The sequence below is a fragment of the Anomalospiza imberbis genome, chromosome 13, assembly GCF_031753505.1.
Source record: "Anomalospiza imberbis isolate Cuckoo-Finch-1a 21T00152 chromosome 13, ASM3175350v1, whole genome shotgun sequence".
NCBI lineage: Eukaryota > Metazoa > Chordata > Aves > Passeriformes > Viduidae > Anomalospiza > Anomalospiza imberbis.
The window spans coordinates 554,849-574,198 of record NC_089693.1 but is presented as its reverse complement, the minus strand read 5'-3'; the positions used below and the strand labels follow the sequence as shown (position 1 = coordinate 574,198).

General features: G+C 49.8%; 1 protein-coding gene across 2 annotated transcripts; it reads right to left on the bottom strand.

Annotated features, from left to right (window-relative positions):
- Nucleotides 1-293: 293 nt before the first annotated feature.
- GOLM2 (golgi membrane protein 2) lies at nucleotides 294-18,517 on the bottom strand. 2 transcript variants are annotated; one of them, XM_068203468.1, is made up of 10 exons: nucleotides 18,085-18,517; nucleotides 12,316-12,370; nucleotides 11,226-11,328; nucleotides 10,098-10,188; nucleotides 9,241-9,385; nucleotides 8,936-9,016; nucleotides 8,500-8,598; nucleotides 7,726-7,899; nucleotides 4,825-4,992; nucleotides 294-1,501 (listed from the first exon to the last, which is right to left on the bottom strand). In XM_068203468.1, exons 1-10 carry the CDS (start codon nucleotides 18,409-18,411, stop codon nucleotides 1,428-1,430), a joined length of 1,317 nt encoding a protein of 438 aa, XP_068059569.1. In that variant the 5' UTR covers nucleotides 18,412-18,517; the 3' UTR covers nucleotides 294-1,427. The 2 variants fall into 2 exon arrangements, with proteins under 2 accessions (XP_068059569.1, XP_068059570.1); XM_068203469.1 differs by lacking the exon at nucleotides 4,825-4,992.
- Nucleotides 18,518-19,350: the final 833 nt, after the last annotated feature.

Here is a 19,350-nt window from a genome sequence, read left to right as displayed (position 1 = left end):
CAGCACAGAAGCCCAAGAGGGATGGTCCTGCTGATGGGCAGGGAAGGGAAAAGCAGCTGAAGCTTGAGTACAGAATGGTTTAATCTCAACATTTCAGAAGCACCCCTCTATTCAGGGGTCTCCCCCAGCTGTGCCGTGTGATGCTGCACTACTTTGGAGAATGTGGGGTTCAGCTGGAACTGGGACACGGCGCTGAGCTGGAGTTCCACTTTTTAAATGCAGAAACTGGGGGGATTTTTTTTTTTGCCATTGACACTTGAAGTAATAATAAACTGTCTTAAAAACCCATAACATAATTGTACAAGCATTGAACTTTATTTAAGAGGTTCACTGAGCTGGCAAGGAGCAAGCCTGACCCATCACTTCAGCCCAGCACCAGAGCACGGGGATGAGTTCCATCACCCTCATCAGGGCCTACAGTCTGTGTCCACGGGAGCCCTTGGGGAGCAGGGGGGACAATCCCCTTCATTCCCACTGCTGCAGAGCAATGGAATCATCTCCATCAATTCTGAAAGTGCTTGAATACAAAATACAGAAAAGGGTCTGACTTACAGATCTGATGGAGAAAACTAAACCGTGGGACGTGGTGGGTGTTCAGGATCAGGGCATCGAACTGGAAATGAACTGGAGTGGCTGGAGCTGGGATGGACACTGGGACAGCACACCAGCACCCACAGCGTGTTCAGCTGGGTAAGGGCTGGTCCTTCCATCGAGGGGCTGACACAGCTGCTGGAGATGTCTCTCACTGACACACCCAAGACTTCCTACAAGCTGCAAATTATTTATATCACCTTTTAAATAGAGCTATTAGTTGCACAGCTTTTTTGGGATGTATTGAATTATTCAAATCCTACTACAGATTTGCACCTCTAGATATGAGATGTGGTCACTCTACAGGAGTTCAGTGGGATGTGGTGCTGGGTTGCAGTGAGGAAGGAGCAGTTATTGAACCATTCAGTTCCCAGTCCCTCTGACATTCCATTCTCACTGCTGTACAAATCCCAGCTCTCGGGAGCAGCAGTTCTGCCACACAGGTGGGACTGTAGAAAAGGAGTTCTTGGCTGTACATGGCTTCCACAGTGGTTTTGTTACATCAGGTACAAACTGTACAAGTTCTCCAGGTTCCAAGTGTTCTAAGTGGCAGAAACAGTTCAGCCTGTGTTTATAGACTGGGTTTAAGTGTAGAGATTATTACAGGGAAGGACCAGGCTGAGTAACCAGCTCCATGTAACAGCAAAGATGTGGGTTTAATACAACCTGCAACAGTACAAATATGTACATATGTACAGAGGGGGCCCTCTCCTCCTGCTGCTGAGCACTCCCGGCACTTGATCCTCAGCTTCCCTGGAAGTAGGAAACACTGGAGTAAAACAGGTCCAGTTTTGCAGCACCTCAGGTTCCTGGGTTGAGCTCTCTGTGACCGGGGCCTACAGGACCCCCTCGCTGAGGCGGGACTTGCTGTAGTCCCCCAGGTCGTTCTGCAGCTCTCGCTCCTCATCATCTGCAATTACAGATTGTAATTAGATTACAATTAAAATGCTCGGACCAGATCTGATGTGGTATCACTGAAAAAATATCAAAGTACAGTTCCCAGGACATGCTGCTAAAGGGCACAGTCCTGAACTGACCAGGGCTGGTGACAGGATGTGTCCAGCCCATCTGTCAGTGCTCCAGGGGAACTCTGGCTGCAGGGCAGCCCCACCTCACAGACTGCCTGACTGCAGACACTGCAGCACTGTCACACCAGCTGCTGGGCTTTGAGACTGCCTGTCAAGCTTTCAAACTCCCCCACTAAAACCCAGCTCCTGCTGAAAGTCCCATGCCCAGAGCTGACACCATTCACAGAGGGTGGGAACCTCAGGGACTAGCAGAGGGAAGTCACTGGGACCCCTTCCATACCAAGGGGCATACCTTCCATACCTTTTCCCTCAAAACGTGAAAACCCCTAAAGCTTCTGTTTGTTCCAGCTAAGAAGCTTTTCCTGCACCTCAGAGCTATTCCTTTACATCAGGAAAGACTCTTGTTCACAGCAAAGGAAATCCAAGCTGAGCTCCCCCATCCTCCACCCGCTGCCGAGCTGCCTGGAGCTCTCCACACCTGCACACCCAGCACCCCATGAGCCAGGCAGGGGCCTGAGGAGCAGCAGGAGGCTGGAGCTCACCTGCACGACACAGGTTTGTTCCATAAGGAAGTGCCACCACAGCACCTGGACGTCCTGGAGTTACTCCACCATCCAGCCACCACTAACAGACATTTTAGAAGCTGCCACCTTCGAACATCCCCTTGTCCTTCAGCAGGTGCTTGAGGGGAGGAACCAGGCTGGGTGCTGCCCTGCCCCAAGGAACACCCCCCAAACTGGGTATTTCCCCTGGACAATTTCAATCTAAGCCTGCACTTTCCTAGAGACAGGAGAAACCACGTGGGATCCAGTCGCTATGTAGCACATGCCACAGGCTTTGCTCAGCCTGATGCAGACCTGGGTGATGTTTTCCTAACAGTTTTTAGATAGAAATTCTCATCCCTTTTTCCCCCTCCCTAAACAATTATAACCACCCTCCCTTCAACCCCCCCATTCTGCCCTCTCCTGCCCTGCAGACAAATCAGTATAAAGCCTGAAGCAGCCACTTTTTCTGGAATACTGCCCCTGGAAGCTCCACTGGCCACACTTAATCACAGCTCAAGCCAACATGACAAGTTATTAAGGAACAACAGAACAAAGCTTGGGAAATGTGGTTTGAGGTACTAACACACTCTGCTCAGACCATCTCTCAGGAAGTACCTTCCAGAAGTCACCCTTTAACCTTAACTACCAGCTCTTAATCCAGTCTGTCTATACAGAGACAAAGAGGAGTTCATCAGGAGAAGGATCTTCCCCAAGTTCCAATTCCAAGCCACCAGAGCAGGGACCTCGCAGGGACCCCACCTGGAAGGGAAATGTTTGATGGGGTCACTGTCAGTCAGAGCTCTGTTTTTTCAAACACCACTCACACTGCAAGTTACACAAGCCCAGTCTCTGGGGTTTAACATTTTCCCACCACTTAGAGCTGAACCCCTTCCCAAATGGCACTGGGGAATGCTGCCCTTGTCACTGCAGCTGTTCATGGCACCCCTGCTGCCTGAGCCATCAGCTCCCCCAGGAAGGTCCCCACAGCCAGGACCTCACACTGATGGAGCAGCACAGAGCTCTGAGGGGCAACGAGAGCTCTGTGGGATGGGACGGGGACAGGGACAGGGTGCTGCATCCCTGCACCGTGTGGCAGCCACCGGCAGTCTGGCTCCTCTCCCAGGGAACAAGGGACAGGACAAGAGGAAAGACCTCAGGCTGTGCCAGGGGAAGGTCAGGTTGGATATTGGGAACATTTCTTCACAGCAAGGGTTGTCCAGAGCACCCCAGGCTGAGCGAGGCAGATGGCACCAGCCAGCACAGACTCAGCTGCAGTTACAACCTCCAGAGTTGCATCCTGAAGCTCAGGTAAGGAACCACTGCAGCGAGGAGCTGGGCAGCACCCACTGCTGACTGAGGGGAACGGGACTGAACGATGAAACCCCCACCCACAGGACTGCCAGCGTTTGCAGGGCTCAGGGACACACAGGACACCCTGCACTCCCTTCCCTGCCCACAGCAGCCCAGCACCATCGAGGCATGGCTCCCACAGCCCCAGCATGGACAGGAAAGTGCCACGGGAAGGGACACTTGCTACTGGGCCAGGCTGCTCTGCATGCCCCTGTGCCTTTGTGCAGCTGCCAGCCTGGATGAGCAGCTGCCAGCCCAGGGACCACCTGCCAGAGGGGCAGGCATGACACACAAACCCCCTGCCAGTCCTGAGCACGAGGGGCACACAACAGGCTGCAGCTGGAGCAGCAGGCACTGCAGTCCATTATCAAGTTAATTCATTGTCACAGGTTCTGGTCCACCCTACTCCTTCCCTTGTGCACGAGTTTCAAACTGCCAGCCCAGCCCAGCCTGCTGACACTGCACTTAGCCCACACAGTCAGCTGCTTTCTACTGGCTTTGCCCATTCATTTTGTTTAGATGCCACTTAAATATGGTGCCTGAGAAACCTGCAGCTAAAAACTTATTAACTTACATAACTTATGAGGATCAAAGATCAGGGGGTCTGTAGGATTTTTGTCCCATTTCCTATTTTTTTCCCTCCTCTTTATTTTACACTTCCATTTAACTGGAAATACTCTCTATGGTTACCCAACATTCTCGCCCTACAGACATGCAGGCCTGTCCCAGATATCCCCCAACAGCTGGATGGAGAAGGCAGACAAGGCAGGCAGAGGCAAGCGAGGGAGGCAATGCAGGAGCTGCATGCAGGACAGGGAATGGCCATGCACACACAGGTGTTAGGCAGCACTGGATCAGGAGCTCCGAGGTGGGTTAGCAGAACACCACAAGCCTGTTGAATCTGTGTATAATGCACAAAAGTGACACCTGGAATCACCTGAGCTCCAGGCAGGTGTGACAAGAGCAGGAGTCGAACCACTTCATTCCTCTATTTGACAATTTAGGAATGTCAAGGCCCAAAGCCCTCCCAGCCAGGGGCCAGAGCTGGGGGTCTGGGTAAAACCATGTCTGGAATTTAGAGTCTTGCTTTTCCTAGCAGGAATTCTAGACAACTCCAGTAAGGTGCCAAAACCCTCTCTCTCAAGACTGTTGCATCATTGCTGTCCCACAGAGAGTGAGACCAAATTTCAAGCTTGTTTGTTCTGTCTGAGCAATTTGTGATCAGCTAAACCAGAGAGGCTTTACACAAATTCAACAAGTAACTCAGCATGGATTTATCACAATGGGATGGAGGTAAGGCCCAAGCTCACCTTGGACGTCTTCTTCTCCACCATCACCATCCTCTTCCTCATTGTAAGCCAGCTCGGCCTGTTTGTCTGCCTCATACTCACCCACATTCCCATCATCCCCATTATAATCTGCCAGTTTAGAACCCTGCTGCGGGTCCACAGGGGATTCATTCTCATCAAAGAACCGGCCTGTGGAGTAGGAAAGGAGTGAGTCAGCAGCAGAGAGGAAAGAAACAGGGAGATCCTGCACGAGAGCAGATCGCAGGTGGAGGCAGTCGGGCTCTGTGGTAGATCCAGCTGGAGAGAAAGGGGGGAGAAGGGAGAGGGCTGGGGCAGGGGTTGAACAAGGCTCATGGAACACCTCCATGCAGGTGACACGTCCGTGTCACCCTCGTGACACCTGACCGTCCCGCACTCCTCTCTCCACGGGAAGGGCTGAGTGAGTACCCAAACAGCTCCACCTTGGATTGCCCACAGGCACCAACACAAGATTTCTCAAAAAGCACAAGAGCACTCACTCTTGGAAGGGTCAGTACCCACTCTGGCTGGCATTTTGCACACCCCAGTGCTGCCCTGGTGCCCGGCAGTGCCTGCAGAAGGTGCCCTGCTGGCACAGCAGGGAGCCCAGCAGAGGCCGGCCCTCACCGCTCGGCTTGGACACTCGTCCTGCTGGCTTTACACTCTGCTTCCCTAGCAAGCTCTAACCATTTCCAAAATGCCCCAAATCCAGTATTTTCATCTCCCAAGAAAAACTAAGAGTGGTTTCAGATCCTGAAGCAATGCACGAGGAAAACGGGAAGTAGCTGGAAGTACAGAATGAGCAGGCAATCACCCAGGCACTCTCACCCAGGTGAGAGATTACTGGTGTGATGTCACCTCAGAGCTGGTGTTTAATGGGACACAGGGAGATCTCCTCCAGCCCAGTGCTGGGGAAGCAGCTCTGAGTCTGCAGACGTCACTGGCCTGGAAGACTGTGTATAAACGGGAAAAATGGGATTAAAGTGTGATACAATTCTTACACGCTGGGCACCAAGGCTGCCAGGGCAGGTGATGATTCCCAGTGCAAGCAACTAATGGAGAAGTAAAACTGGAGAATGATTTCAACATCAGGATTAAAAATGGACAGATGTAAAAGTGTATATAAAAGGCAGGACAGAAGCAGTACCATCCTGCTTCTCTGTATGGGGGAAAAGCAGCAGAATCACACCTAGCACAGCTCAAACGTACAGCAACACCAGTTGGGGGTATTTTCATAAAACAAGCAAGGAAAACACCCATGATGTGTTTAGAAATCCAAAGTTCCATACATTATTAATTGCCTGTTCACGTCTGAGTGGAGTGATCCTGTTGGTATTTTTGACACTGCATCATATACAAAACCCAAGTAGGACAGCGGGATCTGCACATGCTAAACCCAAACTGAGCCACGGAAGACAAGGGCATGTACCCAGCTTCCAGCAAAACCAGCCCATGGACAGCCAGAGACACTGTGACAAACAAGCACTAAATGAATTGAAGCTGACAGAAGGAAAGGTTGAAGTGTAGAAAGAGATCCCAGGAAATGCAGCAGGCCCACAAAGGCTACAGACCGAGCTCAGGGACCACAGTCCAGTGAGCCCACCCAGTGCCACCCCTGCCACAGCAGGGACACCTCCCACTGTCCCAGGCTGCTCCAGGCCCTGTCCAACCTGGCCTTGGACACTGCCAAGGATCCAGGGGCAGCCACAGCTGCTCTGGGAATTCTATCCCAGCCCCTGTCACCCTCCCAGGGAACAATTCCTTCCCAATATCCCATCCAGCCCTGCCCTCTGGCAGTGGGAAGCCATTCCGTGTTCTGTCCCTCCATCCCTTGTCCCAGTCCCTCTCCAGTTCTCTCGGAGCCCCTTTAGGCACCCTAAGGTCTCCCCAGACTCTTCTCTCCTCCAGGCTGAACAGTCCCACTCTGCACCCTCTGCTTCACAGCTCTCAGTTGCCAACACCAGCCAGGCACCTGCCCACGGTGGGAGCTGCAGAGCCGTGCCACAGCTGGACCAGAGCTGGGCTCCTCCGTACCAGGTGTGAGTTTGTCACCAGTGGACCTTTCTGAGCAGCCACTGACCACGAGGACAGACCCTTACACAAACCTGGATTAGCTATTTCCTTCCATGACAAAGTCTCTCCCTCACTGCACCGTTAAAACCTACAACCAGAGTTATTCCAAGTATGAAGGAGCAAAGAGGAGAGACTAACTGGGGACAATTCCTGACTCTCAGGTACCCCCTCACAGCCTACAATGGAGACATTTCCTTCCCAGCTCCTGCCTACACAACTACCCCCATCATTTAATCTGTGACCAGGGAAGAGAGACAATCCATTAACAAACCCAACAAATTAAATGAGAAGCTTTCTCACTCCAGAAGTTTCTTCCAGAAGCTGCTTTGATAAAATAACGAGTCTTGCACACCTCAGGATACACAGAGTGGAAGCCAGGCCTGCCCAGGTTCTGTGACAATTTGTAATACACTTGTCCTTGCTCCATCACAAAGTTCTATGAGTGATATTAAAACAATCAAAACTTTCTCAGTTTTGACTGAATTCTTACAATATTGTCCAGAAAGTGTACTGAAGTCAAGTAACAAAGTAAGTAACTCAGCACCTTGCATGTATCAAAGTTCTGACTTAACCAATTCAACTGTGCAGTAATTTCCAAAAACATCTTAAATTCCAATAACGAAATATTTTTTTTTAAATAACCGAATGTACATGTGAAAAATAACACATTAAAGCCTATCTTTTACCCAGGAACACATCATATTCCTTCTCAGGCTCCCTCTCCAAAGCCACCGTCTGCAATGGTCCCTATTTTCCAGACAGGCACTTACACAGAAAAAAAATGAAGTGATTTTTTAAATATATTGAAGTGTGTGATATCGGCTAACTTACTTTGCTTAATCTTCTGCAAGTCGCTAACTCGGCTCTTTGGGATTTTTATCTGGTCTGGCTCAATCTTGTGCTCTTTCTGGGCTTCCACATTTTCTTCAAAATTCAAGTGCTGGAGAGGATTTGGAGGGATCTGCTTGGCAATGTCAGCGTTTCCATCACTGTCACTGGGCAAACCTACAACGTTGAAACGGGAAGTTACACTCAGAATTTTAGCAGGACAGGACTGGAACAAGCCACCTGCAGTGCAGGCATCACCTGATATTCTCTGATCTTAAAGTGACTTGATCGAGCACGGAGTTTATTTTCTTTGGGTTTGTCTCTCTTCTAACTGCAGTTCTTCCAAACCCTTTCACTGCAGGACTTTTAAGTTCTCATGTCCTAAACATTCCCAGTGTCACCCTCAAGTGACCTGTTCCCAGGGACAGGAGGACACTGAGCAGGTGACAGGAACATCTGATTGTGGCTACCAAGAGATCCACAACCAACCCCTGAGGGGGTGGTGCAGCCCTAATTAGTACCCTAAATAGGAACACTCATTGCAATTATTCTGTCCACTTGAAGCGCTTATCTTTGAAACTTCTAACTCAAATTTAGCTGCGATTGGTCAAAAGGCTCAGAAATTATTGGTTTGGCGGGTACAAGAAGAGATCATATAATAGTAGCCCAAGTGCCTCAGCCAGGTAAAAACACAGCCTTGGATCCTGCAGAAATTTATCCTTAGTTTTCTTCTTGTTACCAAAATATTGCCTCGTCACCTGCTAACAGGAATTTTACCTGGTGCCAGGTTTGGAGCATGGGGCTGTTCAGTTGGAAGATTGATAACAGGCTGATGACCTTCACTTTTAGGAGCTGAAATAAGTGGCCTCTTTAAAGCTAAAACAAAACACAGGGAAAAAAGCATAACATGAGCCAAACACACTATTTACCTGCTCTTGCTCTAACAGTCCTGTAAACTTCTATTTTTTAATTATTTCCTTAATGAAACTATAAAAGGTAAGATTTCAGGAGGGGCATTATCCAAAACATTCTATTCTGAGAATTCAAACCTCTAAGGCACAGTAGAAATGATCTGATTTTACACCTCACTTGAATTTTATTACCACAGGGCGGTTTTAAAAGTCTGCACTCACTGTGAACCACATGGTGTTCACACACAACATCTACATCACCAAAACCCAAAGGTGAAAGAATGAAGAGCATTTCTCCTAACCAGTGGGAGTATCTTCAGCTTTAGCAGGGTCATTATCTTCTATTTCAGGCATGCCTGCATCTCCTCCTGGTTTGATTTTCTCTGCAAGACAAGAAAAGGATATTCTGCCTTACTACACTTCAGCCTGAATTGTGAATTTCCCTCTTGTGGAATGTTCTAACTTAGAACAATCACTGCAGCTAATCAATGTACCTGAGCCAAACAATTCCTTCTTCTGCTTCAGAGAAAAGCACAGTCTGGAGGCTGGCAAAGGATGCAACCTAACTGGCCCGTTCTCTACCACGAATGCCCAAAAAAGGAAATACCTTTGCTGTTTGCAACATGTTCTGAAGGCTCCTCATTCTTCACTATGTCTTTATCTTCCACCTCTGCAGCGGCCTCAGGTATGGCCTGGTCACCATTGCTGGGGCGGACTGCAGTGTCTTTACTAGACTGAACTTTTTGTGTGGCCTGCTAGAAAAAATAAGGAGACAACATTAAACACTTCCCTGGAAATTACAAAATACACATCCTCAAATTCAAGATTACTTTGGGTCAGCAAAACTGCATTGATGAATTCAGTGATCGCCAAAGCAAAGAGCAGAGCACTCTGTGCACAAAAGCTGGACCCTGGGGACCTGGAAACACAACTGGACAGAAAATGTTCAACACAGCACAGGTGCAGGACATGTTTATAGATGAAGTAAGGAAACAAAATTTTAAGCATCTGTTTGCAGGAAAGAGTCCCACATTCTACTGGCAGCCTGCTTGATGTAATCACACCCTTGATACCATTCCAGTACCATCACAATTTGCATCACATTAGCACCTGAGGCCTTGCAGAGCTCAGGCTCCCTCTGCAGTAACCTGGGCAAGGCTGTGAGAACACAGATCCCACCCTGGAGAGCTGAACAGCAATATCCATGTTACAGGAAAGGACTGAAATCCTCAGCAATGACATCGTGGGGGAAGGCTGGAGCACAGCAAAGAATTTGGCCTCAGCTTCGAGCTCAGTCCACTGGGTGAGACAGTAGGCAGATTTCCTACACTAACACCCACTTAGGGCTGCTCAGGGGGATACTGAACACCAAGTTAGGGAAGAAATGTCCCAGGCCTCCTCATGTCTCAGGCAAACAGCAGGCTCTGGGCTCTTCTCATTCAACACAAACTTCTTTGGCATTACCTTTTGTTCCCGTGCAAGTTGGTCCATTAATTTCTTGATGGTCTCTTCATGCTGCAGTCTCATTTCCTTGATCTGCTGCCCACACTGCAGGCTTGAGGAGAAACACACCATTAGTTACACTTCATTTGTTGGATCTGCTCTCCCACAAATAAAATAAGGGGAAAAATATGAAGTGGCACAAAAAGCCAAACCTGAGATATAACTAGAATAGTCTGTCCAAGAAGCCTGATCCTGGCATGTATATGGAGTGGGAATTGACTGAGTACAGTAAGAAAGCAGAGCTGGAAAAAAAATGGGCACAGAGCCGAAAAAACAGTAAAATAAATAGAATGGCCTTGAATATATTTCCTCCAGAAGCTGGAATGCAACCAAAAGGCCAAGCTCCACAGTTAATCTGTCCACAAATATTAATTCCGCTGGGAAAGCAACGTGTCTCTCCTGGCTGTCAACAGAGAAGGTGCACGAGTGCCACTATCAGTTACTGCTCCCAACTCAAATAACACCATCTGAATACACAGCCAGCTGCCCCAACTTCCCCAGCAAGCCACGACATCAGCCCAATCACCAAAACTCCCATGTCCCACAAACTCTCAGCACAGCACAGAACTTTTTGTGGGTAAAAGTTTCAAACACTTTCTCAAGAGTTAAGTCTTCCTCACTCCTCAAAGCAGGAGTATTTGTTCTCCCTGTTTCTCTATCATCAACTGAAAGGGCTAAAGTCAACTTAAAATTTCAATCTACACAAGGTGCTTTCAGCTTCAGCTGAAACAAATGAAGCTACTCTGCTAGAAAGGCAGCAATTAACAATGCTGGTGACACAGGACTGTGTCCTTTAGACTCCTTCATGTGCTAGTGAACTAAATCTCCATGTTATAAAAAATACATTGACTTAAAAATGCAGAACGATTCCACTAAGTCAAGACCTTCCTTAGCTCCTATCTCATGCTGGGGGAAGGACTACAACACCACAAAGAACTTGAAAGTCAAACAGTCAGCTCAGGTGCATCACCAAGTGAGCACACTCGCGTTTGAGAATTAGCAGACACGAGATTAATTAGCACTTTTTAATAAATACACATCCCCCTCACACACACCAACCTGCAGCTACCAACACTCCTGAGGACATACCTGTCATATTCCAGCCTCCTTGTCAGGTACGTGTTGTTCTTCTTGTACTCGTGCAGCTGATCTTCCTGGCGGATGAATTCCTGCCGTAACTCTGCCAGTTGTTCTAGGTCAAAAAAGCAAAACCAACATGAATACAGAAAGATAAGAAAAAATGCCCCATGGCAGATACAATTCCCAGTATTGCTAAGTAAGAAAGAAATTGCTCAAGTTTCATGTCTAGACATAGATTAAAGATTCTTAAACCAATTTGAAGAAGATGCCACTTTACTCATGTGTGCCAGACGGCAGCATGAATTAGAGACAAAGTCTTCTGGTACTATGCCAATCTCCCTAAACGTTTCTGCACCTTTGCATTCAGAAACCTTGCACAACACTATTTCACTTATCTGCTGGAAACCTCCATAATTTCCTGAACGGTCCCGTCACTCTGAGTAACACGGAAGTGCTGCCAGGTTACTCCAGGCAGGATGCTCAAACACTGTTTGTGGCAGTGAGTGTACAAAAGGAGGCACCTTCCCGCTACCCGTAAAGCCAACACGGATTTCCTGTCTTCACCACTGCTCTAGAAGTTCTCCCTGCTCCTCAGGCTAGGAATAATGAAGCTCCCTACTATTTTAAGCTGCAGCTACATGGATACAGGCAGAACCCATGTGTGTTGTGTGCAGGCATGTTCACATCTCATCACGTTCTCGCTCACTCCAAAGTGCTTCTCAATACAGCAACACCCCAGGCATTGTAATCATGTCTGTACAGAACTGCAGATGTGCCCTGGACCTTTTCTAACCCAGCATAACCATCACAGTGTTTCTGATCAAACTCTGCTAAACTGCATGTTTGGCCATGAAAATGATTCTACTGTCTTGTAACTCAGCAGTGCCAGAACACACATCCTTTCTGCAGCAAAGTGAGAGCCAGCTCTGCACTTACCCACACCAGGTAACAAACACAATGAGATTTCACATTATGAGAAATGTGAAATTATGAGTTCCAGCATCACCAGATCCTTCATTTATACTGCATTCTGCAGCACCTGGGCAGTTAAAATGCACACCTTCAGCCCACCAAATGAGTTTGCCCATGGACCTCTCACCCTTTAGCCGATGTATGTCCGCCATCTGATACGAGATGTTGTTCTGCAGCTTCATCTGGAAGGAAGAAAAGTTTGGATAAATACAGGTGATCAGCAGACTGGGGAGGGTTTGGGCTGTGAAGACTCAGGTGTGTCTGTTTGCTTGGTGAAGCAACATATGGACAGGATTATCGGAGTGACGTGCACAAAGTTCCTGTAAATCTAAGAAATGTGTATTTACTGAGTGTAAGTGACATCACCAAACTAAACACTGTGTTCAGGCTTTGCTAACAAAGGCTTAAATTTTAATTCCAGAACATATTTATATCAAAAAAACTAGATTGTCTCGACTAAAATAAACATGCTGCATCCTGATATTGCAAGAGGGACAGTAAACAGCCAATGTCAAAGCACAGGTGGATAAAAATAAATACAGCATCAACAGCAAAACCAATTGTTACCTAAGATATATAATAGAATTGTTATATTTAAATAGATCTTTTATGTGTTGCTATCTAACATCCTAACACACATTTTATTTTGAGAGGGAATCTCACACCAGTAAACAACAGCTTTTAATTTGGCATTTTTAGTAAGGAAAAAATAGTTACAATAAGTAAGAAATAGTTACAATAAGTAAGAATGTACACAAAGTCCTGAAGTAAAGATGCTTTGTTTTGTCATTACATAAAGACAAAAACCAGCAGGAACGAAGAGAAAGATTAAGTGTGGAATATTCTGCAAAAGCAGGTAAAAATCCCCGCCTGCCCTCAGGCACCTCGGGTGCTGTGGCTGTTTTTCTTGCAGTTTCACAGTGATACAAAGGGTAACTGCAGGAAGGTGCTGAGCAGGGCTGTCACGCGTGGGTGACAAGGTCAGCATCACCTCTGGGAACAGCACACTGCAGTGCCAGCACAGCCACTCAGCCAGGACATGCTGGGACATACAAAGGGACACACACCTGGACACAGGGGCTGTTTCAGTTCCCCCCCCAGTCCCTGAAGTGTCTGTGTCAGTCACCTGTTTCCTCTCAAAAAACCCCAGAACACATCTGGCCTGCCTTTAGGACTTCCTCCCTGCACCTGAGCCTTCCCTTCTATCAAATTCTTCATTCTTTAAATGTATTTCCCATCGTGGTTTTGCTGTTACAAGAGGCACTCTGAGCAAGCTGATCCCTTTGTCCTGTGTGGGTGTGATCAGGCATTCCTGCCTTGGGACCTCAGCCATGCAGGAACTGCAGAGATGGTGCTTTCCTGCAGCACAGTGCACACAGAGCATCCCACAGCTCCGGGCACACAGCAGAGGTTCCTTGGGCAGCAGAGCTTTTGTGCCAGCCTGCAGGATCCTGGCTGTCCCTGCCAGCAGAGCACTGCAAGACCCTGCCTCACCCCTGGAGCAGGGCACACAGAGCGCAGGCAAATCCTGACCCATGCCCAAAATAAAAGCCAAGAGGGCTCTAGGGTCTGGAGAGGCACCACCACGGCTCCCAGCTGTGACAGGACACAGCACTGCTTCACAAGGCTTTTCCCAAAAAAAGAAAGCAAGCAGAACTGGAAAATTCTAGGGACAGAGCAGAAAAAACAGTAAAATAAACAAAATGGTCTTGAACATATTTCCTCCAAACCCTGGAACACAACCGAAAAGTCCAGCTCCACAGTTATCTGTCAGCATTTATTAATTCCCCCAGGAACGTGATCTTCAGGTAACCTGAGCCCTCTGACCACAGTGCTCTGAAAGAGGGACAAAATTACTCCTCACAGGGACACTCAAGGAGCCTCCTGGCACGTCAGAGCCACGTTTGTCTCATGCTCTGCCCACCGAGGCATTGAAGGCCCCCTTACAGGATGCACCAAGCAACCTCCCATCAGGGCCAGCCTGGGTAGGACTTGCAGAGCTTCACTCCAAATGCACAGCTGGCCCTGCAGTGGGGACACACAGGGAAGCAGAAGACACAAGTCACCACTAAGCCTCTCCATCCACTGGGCACCCACCGTGTCAGCTCCCCCTCCAAAAGGGGCAGGAGAGCAGGTACACCCAGAGATTTGTTGTGTGAATGAACAAGTATCTCCCCCTCTTTTGCAAAACTACAGGCAATAATCATATTTTCCTGTATGCAATCTAATGCAGTTGTTTCCCAGAACCCAATAAATCTGTGAACAAAGGAGATCCTGGCAAGTAGTGGGGTCTGTTTTCAGACCCTCATCTATGAAAATTCCTCACACACAAACCCTTTCCCCTTGCTCTTGCTTATCCCATAACCCATGTGCCTGGCTGGGGGAGGGCTGCTGTTGTGAGCAGGAGCTGCATGGGAACATGCAGCACTTTAATCACACAATCTTTCCTTTTGGTGATTTTGAGTTTCAGAGAGAAGTGACAGAATTTATATCCAAACCAGCTCAGCTGACAGCAAATATCCCTCATCTGAAGGACAGAAAAGGAGGAAGCTTTTTTATGATTCATGGGATCTGTTCCACCTACACATGCAAAACCCACAATCCATGAGCCATGGCACAGGTCCAGCTCTTCCTGGGCCCCATCCCCCTTCGGTCTAGACCTGTTTGCATTGCTGAGCTCTCAGGGCCTTTCCAAGCATTTGGGACGGAGAAAATAAACCCTCTGCAGCCCAATGAGCCCTGCACAGGAAAAAAACCCACCAGAAATCCTATGCACGGTCATGTGGCAACCCTCCAGTGAATCTTGAGTTGTGAATCTTGCCATGTAACAACTCCACATGGCTGCTGTCAAGCTACAGCTTTGCAAACTGGGGAGTTACCAAGTTTTGGCAACAAAGAACAGACCCAGCTGCTGCTGGGGATGTTTGACTAAACAGTTCATCCCAAGCATTTCTGGGCAGCAGGTAAGGGCAGGGCAGTGTTCCACACCTGGCACGGCCAGCAGCAGGTAGGGAAAGAGAGGTGCTCCCTGCAGGCTGGCCGCCTGCCACCTGGAGCCTCTCCACCACAGACTCCTGCCAGTCCCACGTTTCGCTGCGCTTACGGCGAGCGGATGCGCTAAGCTACGGAAAAACCCCAGAACCCAACGGCGTGCTGCCAAAAACCCATGGAACACTCAGGAAGCTGATCCTACCTGTGCATGCAGCACCTGCCCAAATTCCAAGGCAGGCATTACCCCTGCTTGCCTCTCATGGGGTGCTTCAAAAGAGACCTCCTTGTTTGCCCCAGGTCCAACAGACCCTCAGGAGCTCACCACAGGAGGGAGAATTCCCAAGAATTCATGTTTTCCTGTTTCTTTTTAAACACAACACACTGGGTCACACTCCCATATATGCTCCCCAAAGCAAACAACATCCTGGTGCAGTGTGACGGGCTCGTTCCACAAGCAGGGGACAGAGAGGAGAGCCAAGGGTTTGGCCTTGACTCCAGAAATCCCTGAGCCAAGAGGAGGCTGCTGCAGAAACTGGAGTTGCCTCAGCACTGGGAAAGGCACTTGATTTATGTGACCACAAGGCAAAGAACCTCAGCCGAGGACAAAGGAGCACAAAGCAGAACTGACACTGAGACTCTTCAAATGACTTTTCCTTAAAATTAGAATGAATTTGTTGTGATCACTTGATATCAGTGTTGGGGTTTTATTTCAGTTCCTGCATTTCACAAACAGACTAAGATCACAGGTAACGAGCAGTTTGGTCAGACAGACTTGCCAAATTCTATTTTGAGAGAAAAAAAAATTATAATTCAAACCTTTTTTGGTCAGACACTTCCTATCTACTACTGTTTCCTTGTGACAGACTTTCATTCTCTAAAACAAAGCTTTATTCTCTACTCTCAGAGAAGCAATAGTCCTTACATAAAGTCACTTAAAGGGTTTTAGAAAAAAAAAATTGTTGCCACTGAGAAAAGACAGTGGCTTACATTTACATGGGAGGAAGAAAGGCCAGCGACTGTTTTTTGATAAAATCCTACCCTTCTGGCCTCTTAGGGCACTCTGAACATTTTGAACACAAGAGAGGATGTTCAAAAGCTACAAGCTCACACGGCCTTAACTGGCAGCTTCTGGAACAAAGAAGGAAGACTCAGAACACACACTGCAGACAATTAACACTAAATTTAATTTGGCAGGTTTACTGGGCAGGTTCCTCTTGCTGCCCTCGGGCTCTGCCCTGTGCAGTGTCACACTCAGAGCGGCTGAAGCCCAGGCAGACCTCAGGGAACAGCAGAGGGGTGGGCAGGCAGGGGCAGCCAGCAGCAGCTGTTTGTGCCCCATGCCTCCAGTAACCAGTGCTGCACTGCCCAGCTCACACCTACATCTCCTCCCCTGGTGTCCTACAGGAGCACATCACGGATTTCCAAAATAATACCAATCCCTTGCATCAAAAGCACCCCCTGTCATGCAGCCCAGTAACTGATCCCAGAATCCCTGAGGCTGGAAAATCCCTCCCAGACCATCCAGCCCAACTTGTGCCCAATCCCCACCTTGTCACCACCCAGAGCACTGAGTGCCACATCCAGGAATTCCCTGGACACCTCCAGGGATGGGGACTCCAAACCTCCCTGGGCAGTTCCAGTGCCTGACCACCCCTTCCAGGAAGAAATTCTTCCTGAAGTGTACCTGACAGCTTACCTGAATCCTGCCAGGGGAGTTTTACACCCACAGGCAGTGATACTAACACACCAAACAAGCTGACTGCCCTTTTGCAGACAGAAGGGGAAGTATCTTGGCTAAACCCCAACTGCTTTAGAATCACTGAATCACTGAGGCTGGAAAACACCTTTAAGATCATGGAGTCCATGTCATATCTAATTTGAGTCTTTATTGCAGTCTAAGGAGAGACAACAATTAAAAAGATGTTTGCTGAACACACAAAGGGCTTAATTTTAACGGTTCAGTAGGAAACATTAATACAAACTTAATCAGTTTGAGGGAGCCTAAGTCTGGAATGTGACCTGTACATATTTGGCTTTTTCTGTGACAGCTCAATGCATTTTCTGAGGCTGCTCATCCCATGTGCAATAAGAAAGGGTCAGAAAAACAAACCTAGCCAGTAACAACCCTGAAGAGTGTGACATTTCCATAAATCCCACTGTGAGAACAGTTTTCAATCAGCAGAGTGATGACCTGCATGCAAATACACCCCACACGCCCCCTGAGCAGGACTTGTGTGCTGAGCCCCGTGAACTTCCCAGTTCAGTTATGAAAGCACAACAGTGAAAATTGAACCATTCACTCATCTTCCACAACAAAAGAAATCCCCAGGCCACCCCTACTGAAAGGGCCAATTGAATTTTCAATGAGCTCGGCTTCTCCAAGCCAAGGAAAATGACACGTTAGTCAGCAGCAGGGTTGTTTGGTTTTGGTTTTTTTTTTTTTTTCCCTCAAGTACACGCAGCATAAAAATCAGAGTGTGCTGTACCAGGCATTTCAAGAGGCAAGTTCAGGGTGCTGCTGAACACCACACTGGTTTCATTTCCCTTTAAACTGTAGTTTTTGCATCTGAATGATCTTGAATGATCACAAAAGATCAAACATTCTCAGCAGAGACAGAAAGCTAAAAAACAATAAGTAAACTTGAAACAGCAGTCTGGAAACGAGCGATCTCTCTGGATTTCCATTATTCACAGGACACCTTTAGCTCTTTTTGGGGCCGTTTTCAGAAAACAGAGAGCGCTGCAGTTGTCCCAGCTGCACCAAGCCTGAGCCTCGGGGCCTCGGTCCCCTCCCGGGCTGCAGAGGCTGCGGGGACACCACGGGCAAGCGAGGACTGACAGTGCCCCGGGCCGAGCCGAGCCGCCCCGCAGGGCAGCGGGACCCCCCGCCAACCCCTGCCCTCACCTTGCCGTCCTCGCACCTCTTCACCTGGCCGTCCCTGGCCTGCAGCTGGCTGCTCAGCTGGGTGTAGTCCGCCTCCTTCTGCTCCAGCTGCTTCCTGTGCGAGTCCACCTTGCCCAGGAGGTCCGAGTTGCGCCGCTCCAGGCGGCCCCGCGCCACCTCGGTGCGCTGGGCCTGGCTCTGCAGCTCGGCCAGCTCCTCCCGCAGCAGGGCCTGCCGCGACGCCGCGTTCCAGCAGTGGAAGGCGAGCACGGCGATCACGGCCAGCAGCGCCACGAGCACCAGCGAGGGCAGGCGGCCGCCCCGGCGGTTCGCCCCGAACCCCACCATGGGGCAGGCCGAGGGCGGGGGCTTCAGGCGTCGCGGGGAAGGCGCTCAGGGGTCCCTGAGTGCGGGGGGATGCGAGGGGAAGGCGGAGTCGGGAATGACCGGGGGGAGCTGGGGGTCCGCGGGGAGGGAGGGTGAAGTGGGGGGGTGGTGAGAGAAGGGAAGAGGCCCTGAGGGCAGCGGGCTAGGGGAGCTGGGAGAGAACGGCGGGAGGGAAGAGCCCGAGGGGAGCGGGCGGTGGCCGGCAGGGCTGTGCCGGTGCCGGTCCGGTCCGAGCCGAGCCGCCGCCGCCGCCGGGCCGTGCGGGTCCGACCGGCCGAGCCGCCACCGCGGCGCCCCGCCCGCCGCCCGCCCCTTGCGGCTCTCGCGAGAGGAGCCCGCGGAGCGCTCGCGAGAGCCGGGGCCCGCCTGCCCTGAGGCGGCGGCGCGGCTGGGCGGGCGGCGCGGCGGGGTCACGCTAAACGGCGTTAAAAACCTGCCGGTGTCACACCGGGGAATCGCTTCACAATCACAGCCCCGTCCAGCCTGGCCTTGGACACTGCCAGCGATCCACGGGCAACCACAGCTGCTCTGGGCACCCTGTGCCAGGGCCTCCCCGCCCTCACAGGGCGCCCAAGGTCCCATCCCAGTGTCCCATCCGTCCCCGCCCTCTGGCCGTGGGACGCCTTTCTGTCTTGTCCTGTACCTCCAGGCCCTTGTCCTAAATTCCGTTTCCAGCTCTCTTGGAGCCCCTTTCGGCCCTGGAAGGGTCTCTGGAGCCTTCTCCAGGTGAGCCCCCCCAGCCTGGCTCCAGGGCACTGCGGCAGGAGCGTCACGGGCTTCTCAGCCCCTCACCTGAGAGGGGTTTGCCGAGGGAGCAAAGCATGCCCTCGGAATGACGTGAGGGTGTGGATCATTTATTTTATAAGAAACACTCAGATAATGCATGTATTCCTGGGCAGA